Source organism: Pristis pectinata, chromosome 5 (assembly GCF_009764475.1).
Source record: "Pristis pectinata isolate sPriPec2 chromosome 5, sPriPec2.1.pri, whole genome shotgun sequence".
Taxonomy (NCBI): domain Eukaryota; kingdom Metazoa; phylum Chordata; class Chondrichthyes; order Rhinopristiformes; family Pristidae; genus Pristis; species Pristis pectinata.
Window position 1 is genome coordinate 5,925,505 of NC_067409.1, and position 20,798 is coordinate 5,946,302.

General features: G+C 48.1%; 1 protein-coding gene across 4 annotated transcripts in view; it reads left to right on the plus strand.

The window, feature by feature from the left end:
- Positions 1–20,798, plus strand: part of eef1db (eukaryotic translation elongation factor 1 delta b (guanine nucleotide exchange protein)) — a 28,640-nt gene extending 7,842 nt beyond the window's left edge. Inside the window, exons 3-9 of one of the 4 annotated variants that reach the window (XM_052017000.1) lie at positions 343–414; positions 5,689–5,763; positions 7,455–7,533; positions 12,905–13,017; positions 13,558–13,740; positions 18,184–18,378; positions 20,703–20,798. In XM_052017000.1, the coding sequence (XP_051872960.1) occupies positions 343–414; positions 5,689–5,763; positions 7,455–7,533; positions 12,905–13,017; positions 13,558–13,740; positions 18,184–18,378; positions 20,703–20,741 (756 nt within the window). In that variant the 3' untranslated portion in view covers positions 20,742–20,798. Of the gene's footprint in view, positions 1–342; positions 415–5,688; positions 5,764–6,277; positions 6,305–7,454; positions 7,534–12,904; positions 13,018–13,557; positions 13,741–18,183; positions 18,379–20,702 lie in introns of all 4 variants that reach the window. The other 3 variants (XM_052017001.1, XM_052017002.1, XM_052017003.1) reach the window with 3 other exon arrangements.

The window sequence follows — 20,798 nt, forward strand, 5'->3', positions numbered from 1 at the left end:
TTTGTTTGCTGCTTCTATCGTCAAGGAGTAAGGTTGCATGGACGAGAGAATGTGCTCTGATTTAACAGCATTTGTTTCATTTGCAGCTCAGCTTTTCACAGCAGTTTCCTGAGGCGTGAGGGCTAGCCATGATCACTCAGAGGCTTTGTCAGCACTCTGCTGCAGTGAAATCTCGGCTCTGTGGTTCACATGAGGTTCTGAGCCCAGCTTGCAGCTATTTTTTCCCACAGGGCACTGTGGCCATTTCCCCTATTGGCCAGTCATTCATACCCTCAGACTGTATTTTTGCTGTCGTTTGACCAGAGATCAAGCATTTGACTAAATTCTTTCTCCACTACCTAGGAGAACGGAGCGAGTAACATCCTTCGAGACATTGCCAGAGCCAGGGAGAATATCCAGAAGTCACTGGCCGGAGTGAGTACCTGCTCCTCTTAGCTGGCCGCAGACTTGAGATGCCCCACTTAATTGCACACAAAGCCTTCCGGAAAGAAAACTCAAACCTTTTAACCAGTAGACAGCTAGGTGACATTCAACTTGTGTTCACACCACATTTTGTTTTAAAATGTCTACACAACATATTAGAGCAGATGTCGTCAAGTGTACCTCTGTTTTGGGGGTCAGATGTCCCAGGTTGTGTTGTGCCTTTTTTTTAAGAAGGGCTGCAAGGAAAAGCCAGGAAACTACAGGCTGGTGAGTGGTGGGAAAGTTATTGGTAGGGATTCTGAGGAACAGGATTTAGCTGCATTTAGAAAGGCAAGGACATTAGGGATAGTCAGCATGGCTTAGTGTTTGGGAAGTCATGGCTCACGAATGTGATTGAGTTTTTTTTGAAGTAACGGGAAGGATTGTTGAGGGAAGGGCAGCAGACATTGTCCACATGGACCTTAGCAAGGCCTTTGACAAGGTCTCACATGCTAGGGTGGACCGGAAGGTTAGTACACATGGGATCCAGGGTGAGTTAGCAAATCCGATACAAAATTGGCTTGGTGGAGGGTTGGAGTCCTGTGCCAGTGATGTGGCGCAGGGATCTCCTGTTGTTGTCATATGTATTAATAGTTTGGATGAAAATTTAGTTGGCGTATTTAATAAGTTTGTGGTTGAAACTAAAAGTGGTGGTGTGGTGGACCTTGAGGACGGTTGTCTGAGGTTACAGTAGGATCTAGATCAACTGGGAAAGTGGGCGTGGGAGATGGAATTTAACTCGGACAAGTGCAAAGTGTTGCATTTTGGTCAGTTAAGCCAGAACAGAACATACACAGTGAATGGCAAGGCTCTGGAGAGTGTTATTGAACAGAGAGACCTTGGGGTACAAGTACATAGTTCCCTGAAAATGGGAACACAGGTAGACAAGGAGGAGGGGGAGGCATACGGTGTGCTTGCCTTCATCGGTCGGGGGGGTTGGGGGGAGGGGAGGGGATTGAGTACAGGAGTCGGGACCTTGTGTTATCGTTGTACAAAACGTTAGTTAGGCTGCACTTGGAGTATTGTGTGCAGTTCTGGTCGCCACCCTGCAAGAAAGATGTGATTTAGCTATTGAGGGTGCAGAAAAGATTCACAGGGATGTGGCCTGGATTGGAGGGCTCGAGTTATAAGGAGAGATTGGAGGAGCTTTCTCAGGAGCGATGGAGGCAGAGAGGTGACGTGATAGAGGTATATAAAATTATGAGAGGCATGGATAGGGTAGATTGTCAGTGTCTGTTTCCCGTGGTAGGGATGTCTAAAACTAGAGGGCATAAGTTTGTGAGGGGACGGTGTTTAAACAGAATCTGAGGGGTAAATTTTTCACACCAAGAGTAGTTGGTATCTGGAATGAGCTGCCAGAACAGGTGGTGAAGGCAGGAACAGTGACATTTAAGAGGCAGTTACTTGAACAAGCAGGACATAAAGGGATATGGAGCTAATGCAGCTGTGGGATTAGCATAAATAGGCATGGTGGTCAGCATAGACACAGTGGGTCCAGGGGCCTGTTTCTATGCTGTACAACTCTGACAATGGCAAGTTGAGAACTTATCACATCTGGCTAGAAATGCAATCAAATGTTTTAACAGAAATTTGTTTTAAATATGGTAATGAAACAAACATTTAAAGTCACACCAATTCCTGAAAATAAAAGCAGACTTTGCTTTTCCCTGATCTAGTTAGAACATCCACTTAACCCAACCTATTAAAATCGTGGTACATAAGAAGACCATTTGGCCCACTGTGTACATACCATAAGTAACTAAAACCAGTCCCACTTCCAGCACCTGGTATGTAACTTTGTAGGTTATGCTACTTTTTAAATTTTATACGATAATATATCTTGCCTCGGCCTTCTCTTGCCCCCAGCATTAAAATTAGGAGCAGGATTTGACCCCTGGAACCCTCTCCATGTTGTAGCAATGCTCACTGTTGCTGAAATCCCTGCCACAGGACCTTTGTAAAGTAGAAGTCCCTAATCTGACAGGAAAACCCCTATCAAAGTGGATTTGTGCTTTCAATTCTCTGATGGGTAGATTCTGCCCTGATAGACCTGATTTCTTTCAGGTTGGGTGCAGGGGAGAGGGCATTGCTTCATTTCTATCAGCACCCTGCCTATCTTGGTGTAGAAGATGAGCTATCCAACCACGGCAGGCACTGCATCATCGAACCTTGGAAATTTATGGCACAGGAAGAGGCCATTTGCCCCCTACAGACTGATAAAGCTATTCGGACTAACTCCACTCCCGGCTCTGCCTGTAGCCTTGCATGGGTGCTTATCTGTTAAAGGTGACGAGGGCTTTTGCTTCCACCATGCTTTCAGACAGTGAGTTCCAAACCATGACCGTTCTTTGCATGATTTCCCCCTAAACTTTGTATCAATTACTTTCAGTCTATGTCCAGAGCTGTACTCTGGACTCTAGCTATGACCTAGCTAATGTTTTGTACTGTTCCAGCATGACGACTCTGCTCTTGAATCTTGGCTAGTTTAAAAAAAAACACTTTTTTATTTGAGGTCATTGGACACAGACAGTAATGAGGTTCCTGAGGTTGTTTCTCTTTTTTTTACCCCTCACTTTCCCCCTCCTCGTCCTGAGTGTTTCATGATACTAAATCACATCCTACAAACTGGCAGCTGACTCTGACTGACTGTACTGGTGAGTTCCAACCAAGGCAGCATGAAGCCACTTTTCCCACCAGCACCTCGACCCGTCTGCAGCTAGCAATATGGCTGAAACACTCAAGCAGTCTTTGCTGTGGGTATCCCCCACCACCACTCACCTACAACAGCACCAGTACTCCCAGGAGATGGCAGGTTTGCATTAGTAAAATAGAATGCAGCCATACCTAATAAAAGAGAGTGGTTACATAATTTATCTTCGTCCCTTTAATCCTTCTGATCTGAATCAATGTAGACTGGCTCATGTTTTTCTCATTGGCATTAGTATCTGCCATTTTGCACCCTTTTATTTTGGCTTAAGCTATGTATCATAGGTTTAATGGAACCCAAGACTGAATCTGCTAGAGCAGTGTACACTTGTGAGCCAGTTATTGAATGCTCACACATTCTAGGGGATTGCCTGTAAGGCACAGTGGAAAGCCTTCTATAGGGTGGCACATTTCAATGCCACAGGCTGTTGATTGAGGAGATATGGGGCTCCTTCTTGTTGTACATGTATAAATGGGAAACTAACACTGCTCTGGATGAGCAGTTCAGACCCAGTAAACGTTAGGAATTCAGGACTCCTCTATGAATGTGTCACTTTGTTCTGTAACTTACGGGGACGAATTCACACATTATCTCATATCTACCCATGCAATGGTGAGCTCAAGAGAGCACTTCTGCCCATGGTTCGTTAAGTACATCTTTCACCTGGCCTGATTTGCAGAAAGGCGATTTCTAAATAGTTTTTTTTTATTTCACACTACAATGAAACATCGATAATGTCAATTTATCTTAAAATCAACACATCCATTCTCATGAAAATAGAATGTGCACACTGTGCTGACCCTCTTTAGTGAGGTGCCTTCATTAAGTCATTCTTCTAGAGTATACGCTCATCCTCCTTGGAGGGCAGTCTACTGCCCAGCCCCACAGTACCAGGAATCAATCTGCTGAACCTTTGTTGCATGGGCCCTCCCTACATTTATCCATTTGCCCGTATTAGGCCATATCCCTGTTCTCCTTTCCTATCCAAATACCCCTCCGTGTCTTTTAAACATTCTAATTGTACCCACCTCTACCACTTCCTCTGCCAGCTCATTCCATATACCCACCACTGTGTGAAAACATTTGCCCCCCTGAGCTCCCAAGGCAGATATATCCTTTATTAGGTCAAAGCCCAGGCCTGTGAACACTACTGTAGGTTACAGTCTCACCAGATTCTTGGTTACTTTCAGTACCATCTTTGCTCTTGTGGTCAAGTCCTCTTGCACTAAAGGCCAACATACCATTTACCTTTCTAACTGTGCCTGTGCCTTACTTCCATTGATTGGTGTGCTAGACATCTAGCTCCTTAACACCAACATTTTTCATCATTTAAAAGAGATTCTGCTTTTCTATCTTCCTACCAAATTGGATGAACTCATGTTTTTTCCATATTACAGTTCATTTTCCAGTATTCCCCTGAAGCCTTTCTTCATCTTCGTCATAGCTCACTGCACCAGCTTTGTATCATCAGCAGATTGGATACGTTACACTTGATCACCTAGTCCAACTCATTGTGACAGAACAGCTGGTGCCCCAGGACCCAATCCCTCTGGTTAAGTCTTCCAACCCGAACATCACGCATTTATTCCTACTGTGTTCTACCCCTAAGCTGGTCCTCAGTCCATATCGGTGCATTAGCCCCAACCCCATGTGCTCTCATATTGTGTGGCACCTTACCAAAGGCCGACTGAACATCCAAAAACACCCGATGCACGGCCAGTTACGACCTAAACAAACTCCAGCAGGTTTCCCTAATACTGGCTTGAACCACCTGAATTGAGTAGTTTCACTGGTGCATTATATTCTAATATAAAGAGCATAAGTGAGCCTATGGAGGGGTTTCCTGATTTGTCAAAGCTTGGGGAGTAGCAACCAATAACCTCCCCTTATATCAGCACACGGTGAAGGGGAGCCCACAATACACACAGAGCTTCTTCTGTTCTTTGTCAAACAACATCACCGGGAATCTGGCCAGAAATCGAATATGGGGTAATAGTTCTGAAAGGACTGCTCTGCATTGAATTAAGGAATGTCATTTGTATGTGAAAACAACAGCTTCAAGGTTATGTAGCATTTTAAAGCATTTTGAAGTGGTGAAAACAAGAGCCGCCCCTCTCAGACCCACCAGTAACTAAGGTGCCTGTTAGGAAGGGCAGTTTTTTTTTTGTTTTTGAAAAACGAATAGCCTTTAGTTAAAAATTATGACCCTCTTTAATAGTGATGCTAAAGGTGAGGAGACAGGTTCCTTCCTGCATGCTAATAATCAGATCACTGAATTGGCAATGGGGTGGGGGGGTGGGGTTTGTGTTGCAATTAACTGGGCAATGCTGCCTAACGTACCAGCAAATCCATGAGAACGTTCCAGGAGAGAGAATGTAGCCCGTTGGGGCTCCTGGTATCGGTGTAAGTACGCTTTGGTGTCGGTGGCTTTCTGTCAGCCCGAGGAGAAGCTGGGGCTCGTGGAGTGCTGTGACCATCACATCCCATAACCTCCATCATCCATGTATTTCCACAACCAGATCTCGTCTGTTTGGGAGGCCGGCAGAAATCCCAAAGAAAAGGCCCATGATAACATCGACCCAGTCTCCAGCTATGTGAGGGTCCATGGCAGTGCAGGCCTGGATGTCGGGTGGCATGCTGTCCTTCCAGTAACCCACCTCATCACTAATCCTTGTCACCCACTCGCTTTGCTGACTATTCATCGTGTTGGCTTTCGGAGTCACTCCTGTTGACTTGTGCATCGTGTGTTTGTGTTGCAACTTTTAACATGCCATGGCACTGTAATCGTATTGTAGGGATATTGTCGCTGGCTCTGTCTCTTGTTGCTACAATCGATCATCTTCATGCAGTGTGTGTGTGTGTATTTTAGTGTTGGTCTCTTATGCATTTGACTTGAAGTTAGCAGTTAATCTGAGTCGTTGCATCCTTTCATATCCATCACAACCCCACGGACCTTTGCTGTGTTACACCAGAGAAAGGGCGCAGAGTGTGATTATTCCTTGGACGTGTTTCTAATTATATCCGCATGACAGTTGAAAGAAATGATTGCGATGATTTGTGTCCCCACCCCACCAAACTACTAAAGCTTTGTTTTTATTTCCCAAAAAGAATGTCTTTCTTGTTCATCCTCAGAAAGTAAGTACGCTGCTGCAGCTTGTGTCTGCTTTGGCATTTGATTGAGAACCCCACCCCCACCTCTGTGTGCTTCTCCAAACTGCACCTCCTTTCCCAAGTGTAACGTGTGGCTTCCTCCTCCACCCCAGCTGCATGCGGAGAGCCAAGCCGAGCCCAGCCTTTTGCTCCTCACCGTGTCCTGCTAGAGGAAGCATTTGAAGCCCTACCACAGGCAAGCCCACTGGTCGTCATCCGCCCATTTGCCCCATCCAACGTCATGCAAGGCCCCCTTGGCTCTTTTGGCTTGAGTTGGTGCTAAACTAATGCTGAGGTGCTGCAGTCACCTGCCTTTGAACAAGTCAACGGAGGCCATTTGGATGGAATAGCTGCTCTTCACCATCAGTGGTGCCTGGCCAGAGAATGGACCAGAAATGCCCCTGTCGTGATACCCTGCGTGATTCAGTAGTTCATGGCCATTCCACATGTAAACAGTACCTAGAGCTGTGAGCTGTTGGATCGTGCTGTCGGGTCTTGCCTGGGAAGGTGGAGTCACACTGCTGGCTGTTCTTTGGGTCAGACACAACGGGCAAAGTGTGTATCACGTGGGTCGTAAAGTTTCCAAATGGGTTCCCTGAATCGTAAAGGTACGTTTTCTCTGGGTGGGAACCATGCCAATGAGACATCAATCCTAAAGCATCTAACCTGTTTCGATTTGTTACCAAATAGTAATCTTGGGGAACATGTACTGGTGTTGAGGGTGTTCCTGAAAATGGGGCATGTGTGTACAAAGTGATTGTGCTCCCCAGGTGGCTGACTCTTGAGTATAATCAGCTATTGCTTACCAATGCCCACTAACAAGTTTAAATGATCGGATGTGGACACAGAATGTGTGGGGGTGTTTTTGTTTCCTTCCTCTGCCTGGCCCGTATGACTGCTTGCTGCTTGCTTCCTTGGGGCTCCAGTGCTTTTTACCTCTCATACCCTCCCCCTTGGTAAGAGCTCATTACTGCAGTTTGGCGTTGTGTTATCCAGAGCCGATCACCCATTAGTGCTGCTATCAAACACTTACCACTCTTGGGTCTCTTACCAATGGGGAAGGGAGACAAGAACCTACTTTCTGGTGCCTCTTTTGCTTGTACATTGAGCTAATATCTACCTTCTCTCTTCGCAGAGCGCTGTACAGGGTGCAGATGTCGAGTTATGCTCCCGCGTCACCAGCTTAGAAAAGGAGAACCAAAGCTTGCACAAGGGTATGTGATACTGGGGGGAGAAAGCTATAACTGCTATCACAGTGTTCCCTCGCTGAGAGAGAGGGTGGGAGCCTGTGTTCAGCTTGAACTAATGCGATTAGTACGTTCAGCCACATTCTTACATTGGGCAGGACATCAGGGAAAGTTCCCTCTTCACTCTGGATCCTCAGAGGGATACGGCATGGAAACAAACCCTTCAGCCCACCAAGTCTGCACTGACTATCAAACTCTCATTTCCACACTAGTCGTACCCTAACCCATTTTACTCTCCCCACATCCCCAACAATTCTTCCCAGATTCTCCCACTCGCCCACACACGAGGGGGTAACTTACAGCAGCCAATTAACCTGCCAACCCGCACGTCTTTGAGATGTAGGGGGGAGCCAGAGCAGCTGGGGGAAACCCACGTAGTCACTGGGAGAACGTGTAAACTCCACACAGACCACACCAGAGGTCGGGATTGAACCTGGGTCGCTGCGGCCGTGGTACAGCAGCTCTACCAGCTGCGCCACTGTCACCCATCCACCTTCTGGTGGAAGGCAAAACATCAGCATTTTCTAAGGAAGGTGACACTTCCTAGAAGTTGGAGGGTGTTGGTTTATTATTGTTGCTTGTACCGAGGTACAGTGAAAAACTTGTCTTGCATACCGATCGTACAGATCAATTCATTACACAGTGCATTGAGGTAGTACAGGGTAAAAATAACAGAATACAGTGTAAAGTGTCACAGCTACAGGGAAGTGCAGTGCAAATAGACAATAAGGTCATAACGGTAGATTGTGAGGTCAAGAGTCCATCTCATCGTATGGGGATCATTCAGTAGTCTTACCACAGTGGGACAGAAGCTGTCCTTGAGCCTGGTGGTACATGCCCTCAGGCTCCTGTATCATCATCCTGATGGAAGAGGAGAGAAGAGAGAATGACCCGGGTGGGTGGGGTCTTTGATTATGCTGACTGCTTCATCAAGGCAGCGAGAGGTAACAAAAGGTATAGACAGACTGTAGACTGGATATAGACAGACAGAAGGAAGCACCCACTCGGACAGGCATGTTCCCCCATCCGGAAAGCATTGCCTCCTTTCTGGGTCCCAGTGGTAGGACTGGCAGGTCAGAGTCCACCTGCTCATTCCCGTGTTGGTTGTTCTTGAGTTTATAGAGTGAGTGTCAGTGGAGGGACTTCACAACTCACCAGTGCCCTGTCCATTACTGGTCTACAGACCTGTCTTTTTCACACAAAAGTGACAGCACATTGGCATCTTTTTGTATTTACTTTTCCACTGAAGCCTGCTGCTACTATCTGCATTGAACCTTCTCAGTGAAGAGCTAGGCTCAGCACTAGATAAACAAAATGAGCTGGACCATAGACAGCAGAAGCAGCTTGGCTGTAGATATACCCCAAGACATTCCACAACTAACTGGTGGGTCAGGGCCCTGGCACATTTAATTGTGAAGGCTTCGTTAACAATCCATTCTTCAGTCAATGATGGAGCCCATTGCAGAGGTTCAGAAGGCAAGGTTGTGTCATTTACAACCATTGTCAGCCAGTGGTGCCAATGTGTAATCCATCGCCACAGAAGCCAATTTTCCACTTTAACCCACAGCAGCAACAGGTAACATGTGCCCTGACAACATCCTGGTTGTGTTACTGAAGAGGTAGCACAACTCCTTTAGCCAAGTTATTGAATTTTCTGAATTCTGAATGGCTTGTATGGAGAATTGGCATCAAGTGCAGATCAATAACATGTCAAGCACAGACTGTAAACTGGAACAGGTCCATTTTGTCCTGGTGTTTCATATCCAAGGCCTTGGTGTTGCAGGTCGCTCTTTCAAGGCTATGAATGATATCCTTGGAGAATACAATGTGCTTATTCAAAATTAATGCAGGGAATGACTAGCCAGAGAGAAATATCTGCAGTATAGTGCTGCCCTCTTGTGTCACTGTAATTGGTCATCAGAAACCCTTGGCGTGAAATGGGTCTGATTATTGACCATTTCAGTTGGGTGAAGGTTTTGGCCAGGGCACGTCTAAATGACTGATTTGATGTTGAGAAACTTTATATTAAAAATGCAAATGATTCGTTTTTTTTAAAAAAATGCAGATTCTGAGATGACATACTTCTTAAAATGCACATTTTTGAAGGCCAGCATACCCTCTGAAGGCTGATGATGTGCTCAGATGTCACCTGACCACAAAGACCAGGGCAATGTGTAAAGCTGCTCCCTGTCCCCTCACTGTACTCTTCAACCATCAGCAGGGGACGGAGGTGTTGTTGGTTGTGTTGCCATGGTGCACTTGCGAGTGACCAGATGCAGTGATGTTGCTTGGGTTTTGCCAGGACCACGTAACTCCAAATCTCATTGAAGTCTTTGTCCAAATATGGACAAAAGAATTGAATTCCAGAGTTGAAGTGAGGGTGACTAATTTTGTCATCAAGATGGCAATTAACTGAAATGTTCAGATAAAATGGGGGGCGGGGGTGGGGTATCTCTATTGACTGGAGTCGTTCGTACCTCACACAAAGGAGTAGGGAGGTGGTTGTCTGACAGCAGTCATCTGTCACAGGACAGCACTGCTGGAGTCCTTCAGGCAATGTCTGAGATCCAACCACGTTCAGCTGGCTGACCTTTCCTCCATAATAAGTTCAGACGTGGCAGTGTTCGGTTTAGATGCGCCGCCTTCGATGGTGAAGTGGTTGATGTTTGCTCGCAGCAAGACTTGTTCAGTATTCAGTCTTGGACTGAACTGTCAGGTGTTTCAGAGTGGGCAGAATTCAAGGAGATGTGAGGAAACTGTGTGATTACAATCTGGCCGCCCTCCTTCACAGCACAGTTGATGGGAATTGGATTGGACAGTGCTGCTGGTGCAGCTGCTCCTGCATGGAATCTGCACGGTCTCCCTGTGACTGCATGGGTTTCCCTCGGGGAGCTCTGCTTTCCTCCTACATCCTAGACGTGGACAGGTTGGTAGGTCAATTGACTGTTGCACTGCCCCAAGCGTAGGTGGGTGGAGCTGACAGGAATGTGGGGAGAATAAAATGGGACCATTATAAATGGTTGGTTGATGGTTGGCATGGACCAGTTGGGCTGAAGGGCCTGGTTCCGTGCTGTATGTCCTCTGTCTATGATCAAGTCATTGAGTAATACTGTACAGAAACGGCCCTCCAGCCCACTGACTCCACACTGACCATCAATCATCCATTTAGAGGGGAGGTGGCCAGTTTAAAAAGGTCAGAATCAGGTTTATTATCACTGACGTGTCATGAAATTTGTTGTTTTGAGGTGGCAGTACAGTGCAAGATGTAAAGACTTAAAAATTATTGTAAGTTACAGATATAAGTAGTGCTAAAGAGGAATTACAAGGCAGTGTTCGTGGACTGCTCAGAAATCTGATGGTGGAGGGGAAGAAGCTGTTCCTGAATCGTTCAGTGTGGGTCTTCGGGCTCCTGTACCTCCTCCCTGACGGTAGTAACGTGAAGAGGGTCAGAATGCTCTCCACTGTACATCTGTGGAAATTTGCATGAGTCTTTGGTGACGTACCAAATCTCCTCAAACTTCTAATGAAGTTGAACTGCTGGCGTGCCTTCTTCGTGATTGCATCAATGTGTTGCGCCCAGGATAGATCCTCTGAGATGTTGATGCTGAGGAACTTGAAGCTGCTCACCCTTTCCACCGCTGACCCCTCAATGAGGACTGGTGTGTGTTCTCCCGACTTCCCCTTCCTCAAGTCCACAATCAATTCCTTGGTCTTGAGTGTGGGTGGTGAGGGTCCTTAATGATGGATGCCGCCTTCTTGAAGCACCACCTCTCAAAGATGTCCTCGATGGTGGGGAGGGTTGTGCCTGTGATGAAGCTGGCTGAGTCTGCAGCCTCTTGTGAGCCTGCACATTGGAGCCTCCATACCAGGTGCATATTTCTCTAACCCTTTTCCTATCCATGTACCTGTGTACATATCTTTTAAATATTGTTATTGTACCTCCTCATTCAATTCCTCTGGCAGCTTATTCCACATACCCACCACCCTCTGCATGAAGAAGTTGCCTCTCAGGTCCCTTTTAAATCTTTCCCCTCTCATCCTAAACCTGTGCCCTCTAGTTTTTGGTTCCCTGGGCCTAGGAATTCACCCTATCTATGTTCCTCATGATTTCATACACTGCTATAAGATCACCCCTCAATCTTTTACAGTCCTAGGACTAAAGCCCTAGCCTGCCCAACGTCTCTCTATAACTCAGGCCCTCAAGTCCTGGCAACATCCTCGTAAATCTTCTTTGCATCCTTTCCAGCTTAATAACATCTTTCCTTTCACAGGGTGACCAAAACTACACGATACTCCACTTTAAGGCACTTAAAAAAAAAAAGGATGGATTCATTGGTGAATGGCTTTCTGTGCAGGAGTTCTGTGGGGGGTGGCGGGGAAGTGGGGTGGGAGGAAAGGCAAGTAATATTCATGCTATGTGTGCGAGGCAAAAGAGTGGTTATGGCACAGCCAAGTAATCCAGAGGCTTGGATTAACAATCCAGCTCAGCCCCACCATGGCAGCTGTGGGATTTCAATTTGATTAATGATTTGGAGTCTGAATCAAAACTATTTATTGGTAACAATGAGCACAAAAGTACTGGATTGTCATAGAAGCCTGTCACCAGTGCCCACTAGAGCAGGATACCTGCTGTCCTGATCTCCCCGGTCGGTTCCAGACCTACTGATGTGCGTGACTGCAGTGTGCTCCGAGATGACCTGGCAAGCCAGCCAGGGCGAGGGCATTTAGGAGTTGGCAACAACCACTGTCTTCACAGTGCCCGGGACATGAACGGTGAATGAAGTTCAGGCACCATGCACAAATCGCTGGAGGAACTCAGCAGGTCAGGCAGCATCTATGGAGGGAAATGGACAGTCGATGTTTCGGGCTGAGACTGAAAGACGGGAGAAAGCCAGTATAAAAAGGTGTGGGGAAGCTAGTCCCATTTGGCCCATATCCCTCTCAATCTTTCCTATCCATGAACCTGTCTTTTAAATGTTAATGTACCTGCCTCAACCACTTCCTCTGACAGCTCGTTCCATATATGGACCACCCCTTGGATGAGAAAGTTGCCCCTCGGGTCCCCTTTAAACCTTTTTATACTGGCCATCTCCCCTCTTTCCAGTCCAGATGAAGAGACTCGACCCAAAACGTTGACCGTTCTCCATAGATGCTGCCTGACCCACTGAGTTCCTCCAGCATTGTGTGTGTGTTGCTGCAGATTTCCAGCATCTACAGTCTCTCTTGTGTCTCAGTGAAGTTTGGACCTTGTCGTCTCTGAGGTCCGTCCCGGGTAACAGATGTTCCCTGTGAGGGTGTATTATACTCTGAAGCTGCTCTCTCTGTTCCCCCTGGCTAGAGGTGGAGGAACTACGGTTAAAGCTGTCAAAGTTGGAGCTTCGTCTTTCTTCGGTGGAGAAGTCCCTGACCAGCACCAAGCCTGTCATGTCCCCACCAGCCCAACCCAACAAGGTGAGTGGCCCAGGGTTCCCTGCCCCCTCCCTGTAGGGAAAGAGTTACCTAGACAGTGGGGCAGGTGTGGGGGAGGAGGGCATTAAAAGCGGTGGGGGCAGCAGGTGGGTAAAGTGGGGAGGGGGGCGTGGGAGGTGGGTGACTGGGTGGAGAGGGGGCCCCCAAAGCAGGTGACTGGGGGGGACCAGGAGGGGGGTGACTGGGGGGGAGGGAGTCTGTGAGGCGGGTGACTTGGGAAAGGGCCAGGAGGGGGGCGACTGGGAGGAGGTGGGAGGTTGCCGTGGGGTAATTAGTGGAGGGTGTGGTTCTGAAAAGTGCAATACTCATCCGAGTGTTGGTTGTCTCTGGGCAAGTATGTAGCCGAGGGGTGGAATGGCCATTCATCCTGTTCTGGAATTGAGTGACTGCGGTGACCCCTCCTGGGCTCCTCCTGTGCTCACTCCCGGCGGAGGGTGGCTGAGCGCTGAGAGCGGGGCTCGTGTTCCTTCGTCCCAGTTCCCGGCCACTTCGGACTGTACTCACGCCACTCTCCTTCCTCAGCTTGCCCCAAAGCAGCCGGAGGAGGACGGCGAGGATGACCTGGACCTCTTCGGAAGCAGCGATGAGGAAGAGAGTGCGGAGAGCGAGAGGGTCCGGCAGGAACGGCTGCGCCAGTACGCTGACAAGAAATCCAAGAAGCCTGCCCTCATCGCCAAGTCTACCATCCTGTTGGATGTCAAACCTGTAAGATATCTTCGTCCCCCGTGTCCCTGTCTCCCCGTGTCCTCCACCCTTGCCAACAATCCTCAGCCTGTCTTGAAGGGTTAAGTGGACAGAATCATCCTTTCCGGCTGGATCCCACGGAGAGGAGAGGTGGGAAGAGAGAACCTACTCAACCTCTTCCTCCCTGCTCCACCTGTGGCAGGTGGATCTGCCCGAGGTGGTATTGGGGATGTAGGATAGAAGGGGGATATCAATGCTCATAAAGACCAACCTTCACCCTCCATCCTGATATGTGGTACTTACAGTCCTGCTGAGCAGGATAGAGTGGGGCAGGTCCTGCAGCTCAAGGCTGGGCATCCTTGGGACCATCAGCAACAACTGTATTAGAGTCATGGAGTCTCACAGCACAGAATCAGGCCCTTCAGCCCAACTGGTCCACACTTGGAGTACGGTGTCTAGTTCTGGTTGCCTCATTATAGGAAGGATGTGGAGGTGTTGGAAAGGGTGCAGAGGAGATTTACCAGGATGCTGCCTGGTTTAGAGAGTATGCATTATGAGGAGAGACTAAAGGAGCTAGGGCTTTACTCTTTGGAGAGGAGGAGGATGAGAGGAGACATGATAGAGGTGTACAAAATATTAAGAGGAATAGATAGTGGACAGCCAGCGCCTCTTTCCCAGTGCACCAATGCTCAATACAAGAGGGCATGGCTTTAAGGTAATGGGTGGGAAGTTCAAGGGAGATATCAGAGGAAGGTTTTTTACCCAGAGAGTGGTTGGGGCATGGAATGCGCTGCCTGGGGAGGTGGTGGAGGCAGGTACATCGGTCAAATTCAAGAGATTACTGGATAAGCATATGGAGGGATTTAAAATGGAGGGATATATGGGTTAGATAGTCTTAGGCGAGGTTTAAGGGTCGGCACAACATAGTGGGCGGAAGGGCCTGTATTGTGCTGTACTGTTCTATGTAAAACTATTGCGTGGCCACAACTGAATGTCCCAGTTTTGCTTCACTCTGGCATTGCAGTTGGGACAGAGGGCTAGTCTTAGCTTAGTAGGAACCATGGAAGAGCAGCATACCTGGACCACCCACAAGTGGGCTGCCTGCCTGATTCGTCAACACACCACGTGCAGTGAAACACCGACAATTCCCAATCTGGCCATTCGGAAATCCACTGGTTGGGCATCAGGCTCACCAGGTGGCTTTGCCCTCGACCCTGGGACCTGCTGGATCCTCGTGACCCGTCACAGCTTCCTCCTGAGATCCCCACACAATTCCGTCGGCTCCATGTGATGAGAGCACAGGATCAGACGGCTGTCGTACTGCAGAGGAGAGCACAGGAGGCTGCAGATGCTGGAACTTGGAGCCACACACAACCCGCACGAGGAACTCAGCAGGCCAGGCAGCATCTGTGGGGGGGAAATGGACAGTCAATGTTTCAGGTCGAGACCCTTCGTCTGGACTCAGACGTCGACTGTTTTAGAGCAGTCCAGCACAGGAACAGGCCCTTCGGCCCACAATGTTGGGCCATACTAATTGAACTAGTAATTAAATGCTTAACTAAACTAAACTAATCCCTTCTGCCTACACGGTGTCCATAATCCCTCCATTCTCTGCACATTCATGTGCCCATCTAAGAGCATCTTAAGTGCCTCTATCCTGTCTGCCTCCACCACCACCCCTGGCAGCGTATTCCAGGCACCCACCACTCTCTGTGTAAAAACAAAAACTTCCCTGCCCATCTCCTTTGAACTTTGCCCCCATCTAATAGATGTTTCAACCCTGGGGAGAAAGATACCAGCTGTCTACCCTATCTGTGCCTCTAATAATCTTATAAACCTCTATCAGGTCTCCCCTCAGCCTCCAACGCTCCAGAGAAAACAATCCAAGTTTGTACAACCTCTCCTTATAGCTCATACCCTCTAATCCAGGCAGCATCCTGGTGAACCTCTTCCGAACCCTCTCCAAAGCCTCCACATCCTTCCTGTAATGGGGTGACTGTCCATTTCCCTCCACAGATGCTGCCTGACCTGCTCAGTCCCTCCAGCGCTTGTTTTTTTTTTGCTGTAGTACTGCAGACCCGTGCTCCACACCCAGCCTCTCCTCTGACCTATGGAGAGAGACAGACCGCAGATGTTGGAATCTGGGGCAACAAACAATCTGCTGGAGGAACTTAGCAGGTTGTGTAGCATCACCAGAATTAGGCCCTTCGGCTCATCGAGTTTGTTCCACCATTCAGTCATGGATGGTTTTTGTTTCTCATCCCCATTCTCATATTTTCTCCCCATAATCCCATTACCGATCAAGAACCTCTCAATCTCTGCCTTAAATACACCCAATGACTTGGCCTCCACAACCCCTGTGGCAACGAATTCCACAGATTCACCACCCTCTGGCTGAAGAAATTCTTCCTCATCTCAGTTTTAAAGGGTTGTCCCTTTATTCTGAGGCTGCGGCCTCGGATCCTGGACTCCCACTGATGGAAACACCCTCTCCCCGTCCACTCTCTCCAGGCCTTTCAGTATCTGGTAGGTTTCAATGAGATTCTCCACCCCCCCCCCCCCCATCCTCCTGAACTCCATCGAGTACAGGCCCAGAGACACCAAACACTCCTCATATGTAAACCCTTTCATTCCTGGGATCATTCTTGTGAACCTCCACTGGTCCCTCTCCAGGACCAGCACATCCTTCCTTAGGTACAGGGCCCAAAATTGCTCTCAATTTTCTAAATGTGGTCTGACCAACGCCTTATAAAGCCTCAGCAGTACATCCTTGCTTTTATGTTCTAGTCCTCTCAAAATGAAAGCTAATGTTGCATTTGCCTTCCTTACTACCGACTCAACCTGCAAGTTAACCTTTAGGGAATCCTGCACTAGGACTCACAAGTCCCTTTGCACCTCCGATTTCTGAATTCTCTTCCCATTTAGAAAATAGTCTACGCCTTTATTCCTTTTACCGAAGTGCATAACCCCACACTTCCCTACTGCCACTTCCTTGCCCACTCTCCCAAGCTGTCCAAGTCCTTCTGCAGACTCCCTGCCTCTGTGATACTACCTGTCCCTCCACCTATCTTGGTATCATCTGCAAACTTGGTCACAAAGCCATCAGCTCCTTCATCTAGATCATTAACGTATATGTGAAAAGTTGTGGTCCCAACACTGACCCCTGCGGAACACCACTGGTCACTGGCAGCCACCCTGAAAAGGACCCCTTTATCTCCACTCTCTGTCTTCTGCCAGTCAGCCGATCTTCTATCCATGCTGGTACCTTGCCTCTAACACCATGGGCTCACCTTGTTTAGCAGCCTCGTGTGCAGCACCTTGTCAAAGGCCTTCTGAAAATCTAAGTAAATAACACCCACTGACTCCTTTGTCTATCCTGCTTGTCACCTCTTCAAAGAATTCTAACAGATTTGTCAAGCAAGATCTCCCCTTTAACAAAACCGTGCTGGCTTCCTCCTATTTTATCATGTGCTTCCAAGTATTTCAAAATTTCATCCTTAATAATGGACTCTAAAAAATCTTACCAACTACTGAGGTCCGGCTAACTGACCTATAATTTCCTGCCTTTTGCCTCCCTCCCTTCTTAAGAGGGGTGTTATGTTTTTCAGTCCTCTGGGACCCTCCCTGACCCCAGTGATTCTTGAAAGATCACTACTAATGCCTCCACAATCTCCTCCGCTACCTCTGGTGGATGGACAGTTCGCTCTCCAGTTCCCCTGACTGTGACTGAATCTGGCGCAAGTTAATGAAACTGATGCACAAGTGGGTGTCACATCCCAACTGCAGCCCCTTTGGATGTGTAAGGCGGTTGGAGTGGACGGAATCTGTACGCCGTAGCTGAGCCCTGTCGGATCCGGTTATTTTCAAATCCACAGGTTATTTCAGGAGTCCCAAGAGTGAGTTGAAAACAACTTGGTGCTTCACAAAGTTTTATTGGAAAAGTTTAAAACAAAGAAACAGTCAAAGAGTACATGGCACTAGCCTTACTACTAGGAGATGAGCCGAGACAAAGGAACTAAAGATGAGCTAGGGGTGGGGGGTGGAAGAGAGCAAGAGAGAGAGGCAAGGGAGTGATTACCAAAGAATGACAGCTTTTATACCTGAGATGAGGTACTCCTTAGCTGACAATAGTCCAATCAGAAAACCTGTTATATACCTGTGGCAAAAGCAACCAGTGAGAAAATACGTAGTCACCTGATGGATGAACCAGTAAGCTAGGAAGCGGCCATTCCTTGTGCAGCCACTCGAGGTGTATTAAACACTATACATGTTTAAAAAAGCTACTTAAAACAGTCGAATCCAGCAGCCCCAAGGGACGGATTGATCCCGTTGGCTGGGTTTTTGGGTCTGGGTCATAGCGAGGACAGCCCACGAGGCTGCAGGTCAGTAGGTGGGGTTCAGGTGTGGGGAGGGGGGTGCCTGCGGTGAAGCCAGCCCCTGTAACGTGTGCCCCGTTCCCTGCAGTGGGACGATGAGACGGACATGGCAAAGCTGGAGGAGTGCGTGCGTACGGTGCAGATGGACGGCTTGGTGTGGGGAGCCTCCAAACTCGTCCCCGTCGGCTACGGCATCAAGAAACTGCAGATCCAGTGTGTGGTGGAAGATGACAAGGTCGGCACTGACGAGCTGGAGGAAGAAATCATCAAGTTTGAGGACTATGTGAGTATTGAGGTCTATTCTTACTAATGCCTAGACTGTTGAGGGCACCAGGGTGTCCTCCGGCTGAGAGTCTAACACTAGCAGGGCACCATATCAGCAGAAGGGGTCAGCCATTTCATGACTGAGTTCTGTGGCTTCTCAGCCACCATGTACACATCACACAGAAATAAAAGCAGGCCACTCAGCCCTTCTAGACTGTCCTGCCATTCAGTATGATCATGGCTGATCTACCCCAAGCATCAATTCCTCTTCTGTGCCAGTTCCCCACACCCTCAATCCCTCAATCTTCCAAAAATGTACCTACCTCCACTTTAAATGCATCTAATGATCTGCCCCCCCCCCCAAGAAGAAATTTCTACGCACCTCGGTTTTAAATGACCGGCCCCATATCATGAAACTGGAGTCAAACAGCACGGGAACAGGCCCTTTCGGCCCAGATTGCCCCTTGTTTGAGACTCTCCCACTGGTGAAAACATCTCAACATCTACCCTGTCAAGTCCCCTTAGCACCTTGTGTTTGAATAAGGTCAACCCTCACTCTTCTAAACTCTCTCGATAGGACAACCTTCTCATCTTGAGAATTAGCCCAGTGAATCTCCTTTGGACTGTCTCCAGTGCTACCAAGTCCTTTGGTAAGGGAACCTGTGAGCACTACTCCAGCTGTAACCCCGCCAACACCCTTACAACTGTAACAAGCCTTCCCTATTTCTAAATTCCAGCCCCTTTGCAATAAAAGCCAACACACCAATTGCCTTCTGAACTACTAGCTGTGCCTGTCTGTTAATGTTTGTGATTCGTGTTCCCTAAAGTAGGTTTTTAGTTACTGGAGGTGTGAAAGTTGACCTGCACTCTGTAATAAATCAGACAACAGCAGAGCCAAAGAACTTACGATTAATGCTTTATTAGTTTAACGCTAGTGGGAGTAGGGGTACATGGAGGAGCAAACAGCCAGCGCTGCTCTTCCCTGCATGTAGCCCGACTCAAGGAATACAAGGTGCTAACAAACTTAAATACATTGTTCTCCGGTGGGTGTCCACCTACTGCACAGGCATGCCTATACTTGGGCATGCTTGACCAGCTCACGCTACCATTGGTCAAGCAGAGGCTGCTGTGTGCAGCCAGACAGGTTAACACATCTTTCACAGTTAGTCAAAAACAACCGTTTCCCTGTGGCCTTGAAGCTCAGCAACAACTTATACGAGCAGCTGGCTCAAGCTGTTTACCAGTAGAGAGAGAAACCCTTTGTTCACCAGAGCTCCCTTCCCATTGTCTTCTACAGAGGACTAAAAGAACGGGGATTGGGTGGGTGAGTGGTGTTGACGTAGAGGATCAGCCATCGCCTTATCAAATGGCATTGCAGGCGCAAGGGGGCTGAAGCCCCACTCCAGCTCCTGCTTCTTACATTCACGTGTACCAGCACAACGGCAGCCCTGGCTGTGTCAGGGAGCTGGTCGAGCTCCAGCCGTTACTGGAACCACTCTCACGGGGGCCAGCATCAGCTCACAGTGTCCAGGTGATCATCATCTCATCCAAGTTAGGATAGGCACGGTAGTGTAGCGGTTAGCGTAATGCTATTACAGCGCCAACGACCTGGGTTCAATTCCCGCCACTGTCTGTAAGTTTGTACATTCCGTGTCTGCGTGGGTTTCCTCCGGGGGTTCCGGTTTCCTCCCACATTCCAAAAAGACGTACGGGTTAGGAAGTTGTGGCCATGCTATATTGGTGCCAGAAGCATGGTGACACTTGCAGGCTGCCCCCCCAGAACACTCTACACAAAAAAAGATGCATTTCACTGTGTGTTTCGATGTACATGTGACCAATAAAGATATCTAAAAAAAGATATCCAAGTTTCCCATGTCATTCCACCTTGGAATGGTGCTGAGTTTTCATCCTGGGTCAAAATGCAAGGAAGGTGGAGAACAGTTCAAGAAGTCAGCTTGCCTGCACCTTCCGGGAGCTGGCTCACTGCCATTAGCCTCCGATCACCTGGAGACCCAGGTAGTGAGTTCCTTCCCTAGAGGACATAGCTGACTGTGATGGGTTTATGATATCTGGTAGCTTCGTGATCACCATTAGTGGAATTATTGTATTTTTTAATTAACTGCAATTAATTTCTTCAGCTTCAGTTTTTGAATTTATCTCTGGGTCGTTGATTCCTGCTTCTGGGTTAACTAGTTCAGTCGAAGAGCCACTGTGCTCCCAGTCCAAGGTTCACTCGATCTTCCTGCCCTCTGTTGTGTTGTTGGGATGACTGGTTAAAGTACCTGGTTACCTGCTCACTGCCGCTTGTCCTAACCTATGTTTTCATTCTCCCGTCATTTCCAGGTGCAAAGCGTTGACGTTGCTGCCTTCAACAAAGTCTAGAGTTGGCTGGTGCTTCCAGAGTTACTGAGGAATAAAGGGATTCTGTGCAGAAATCAA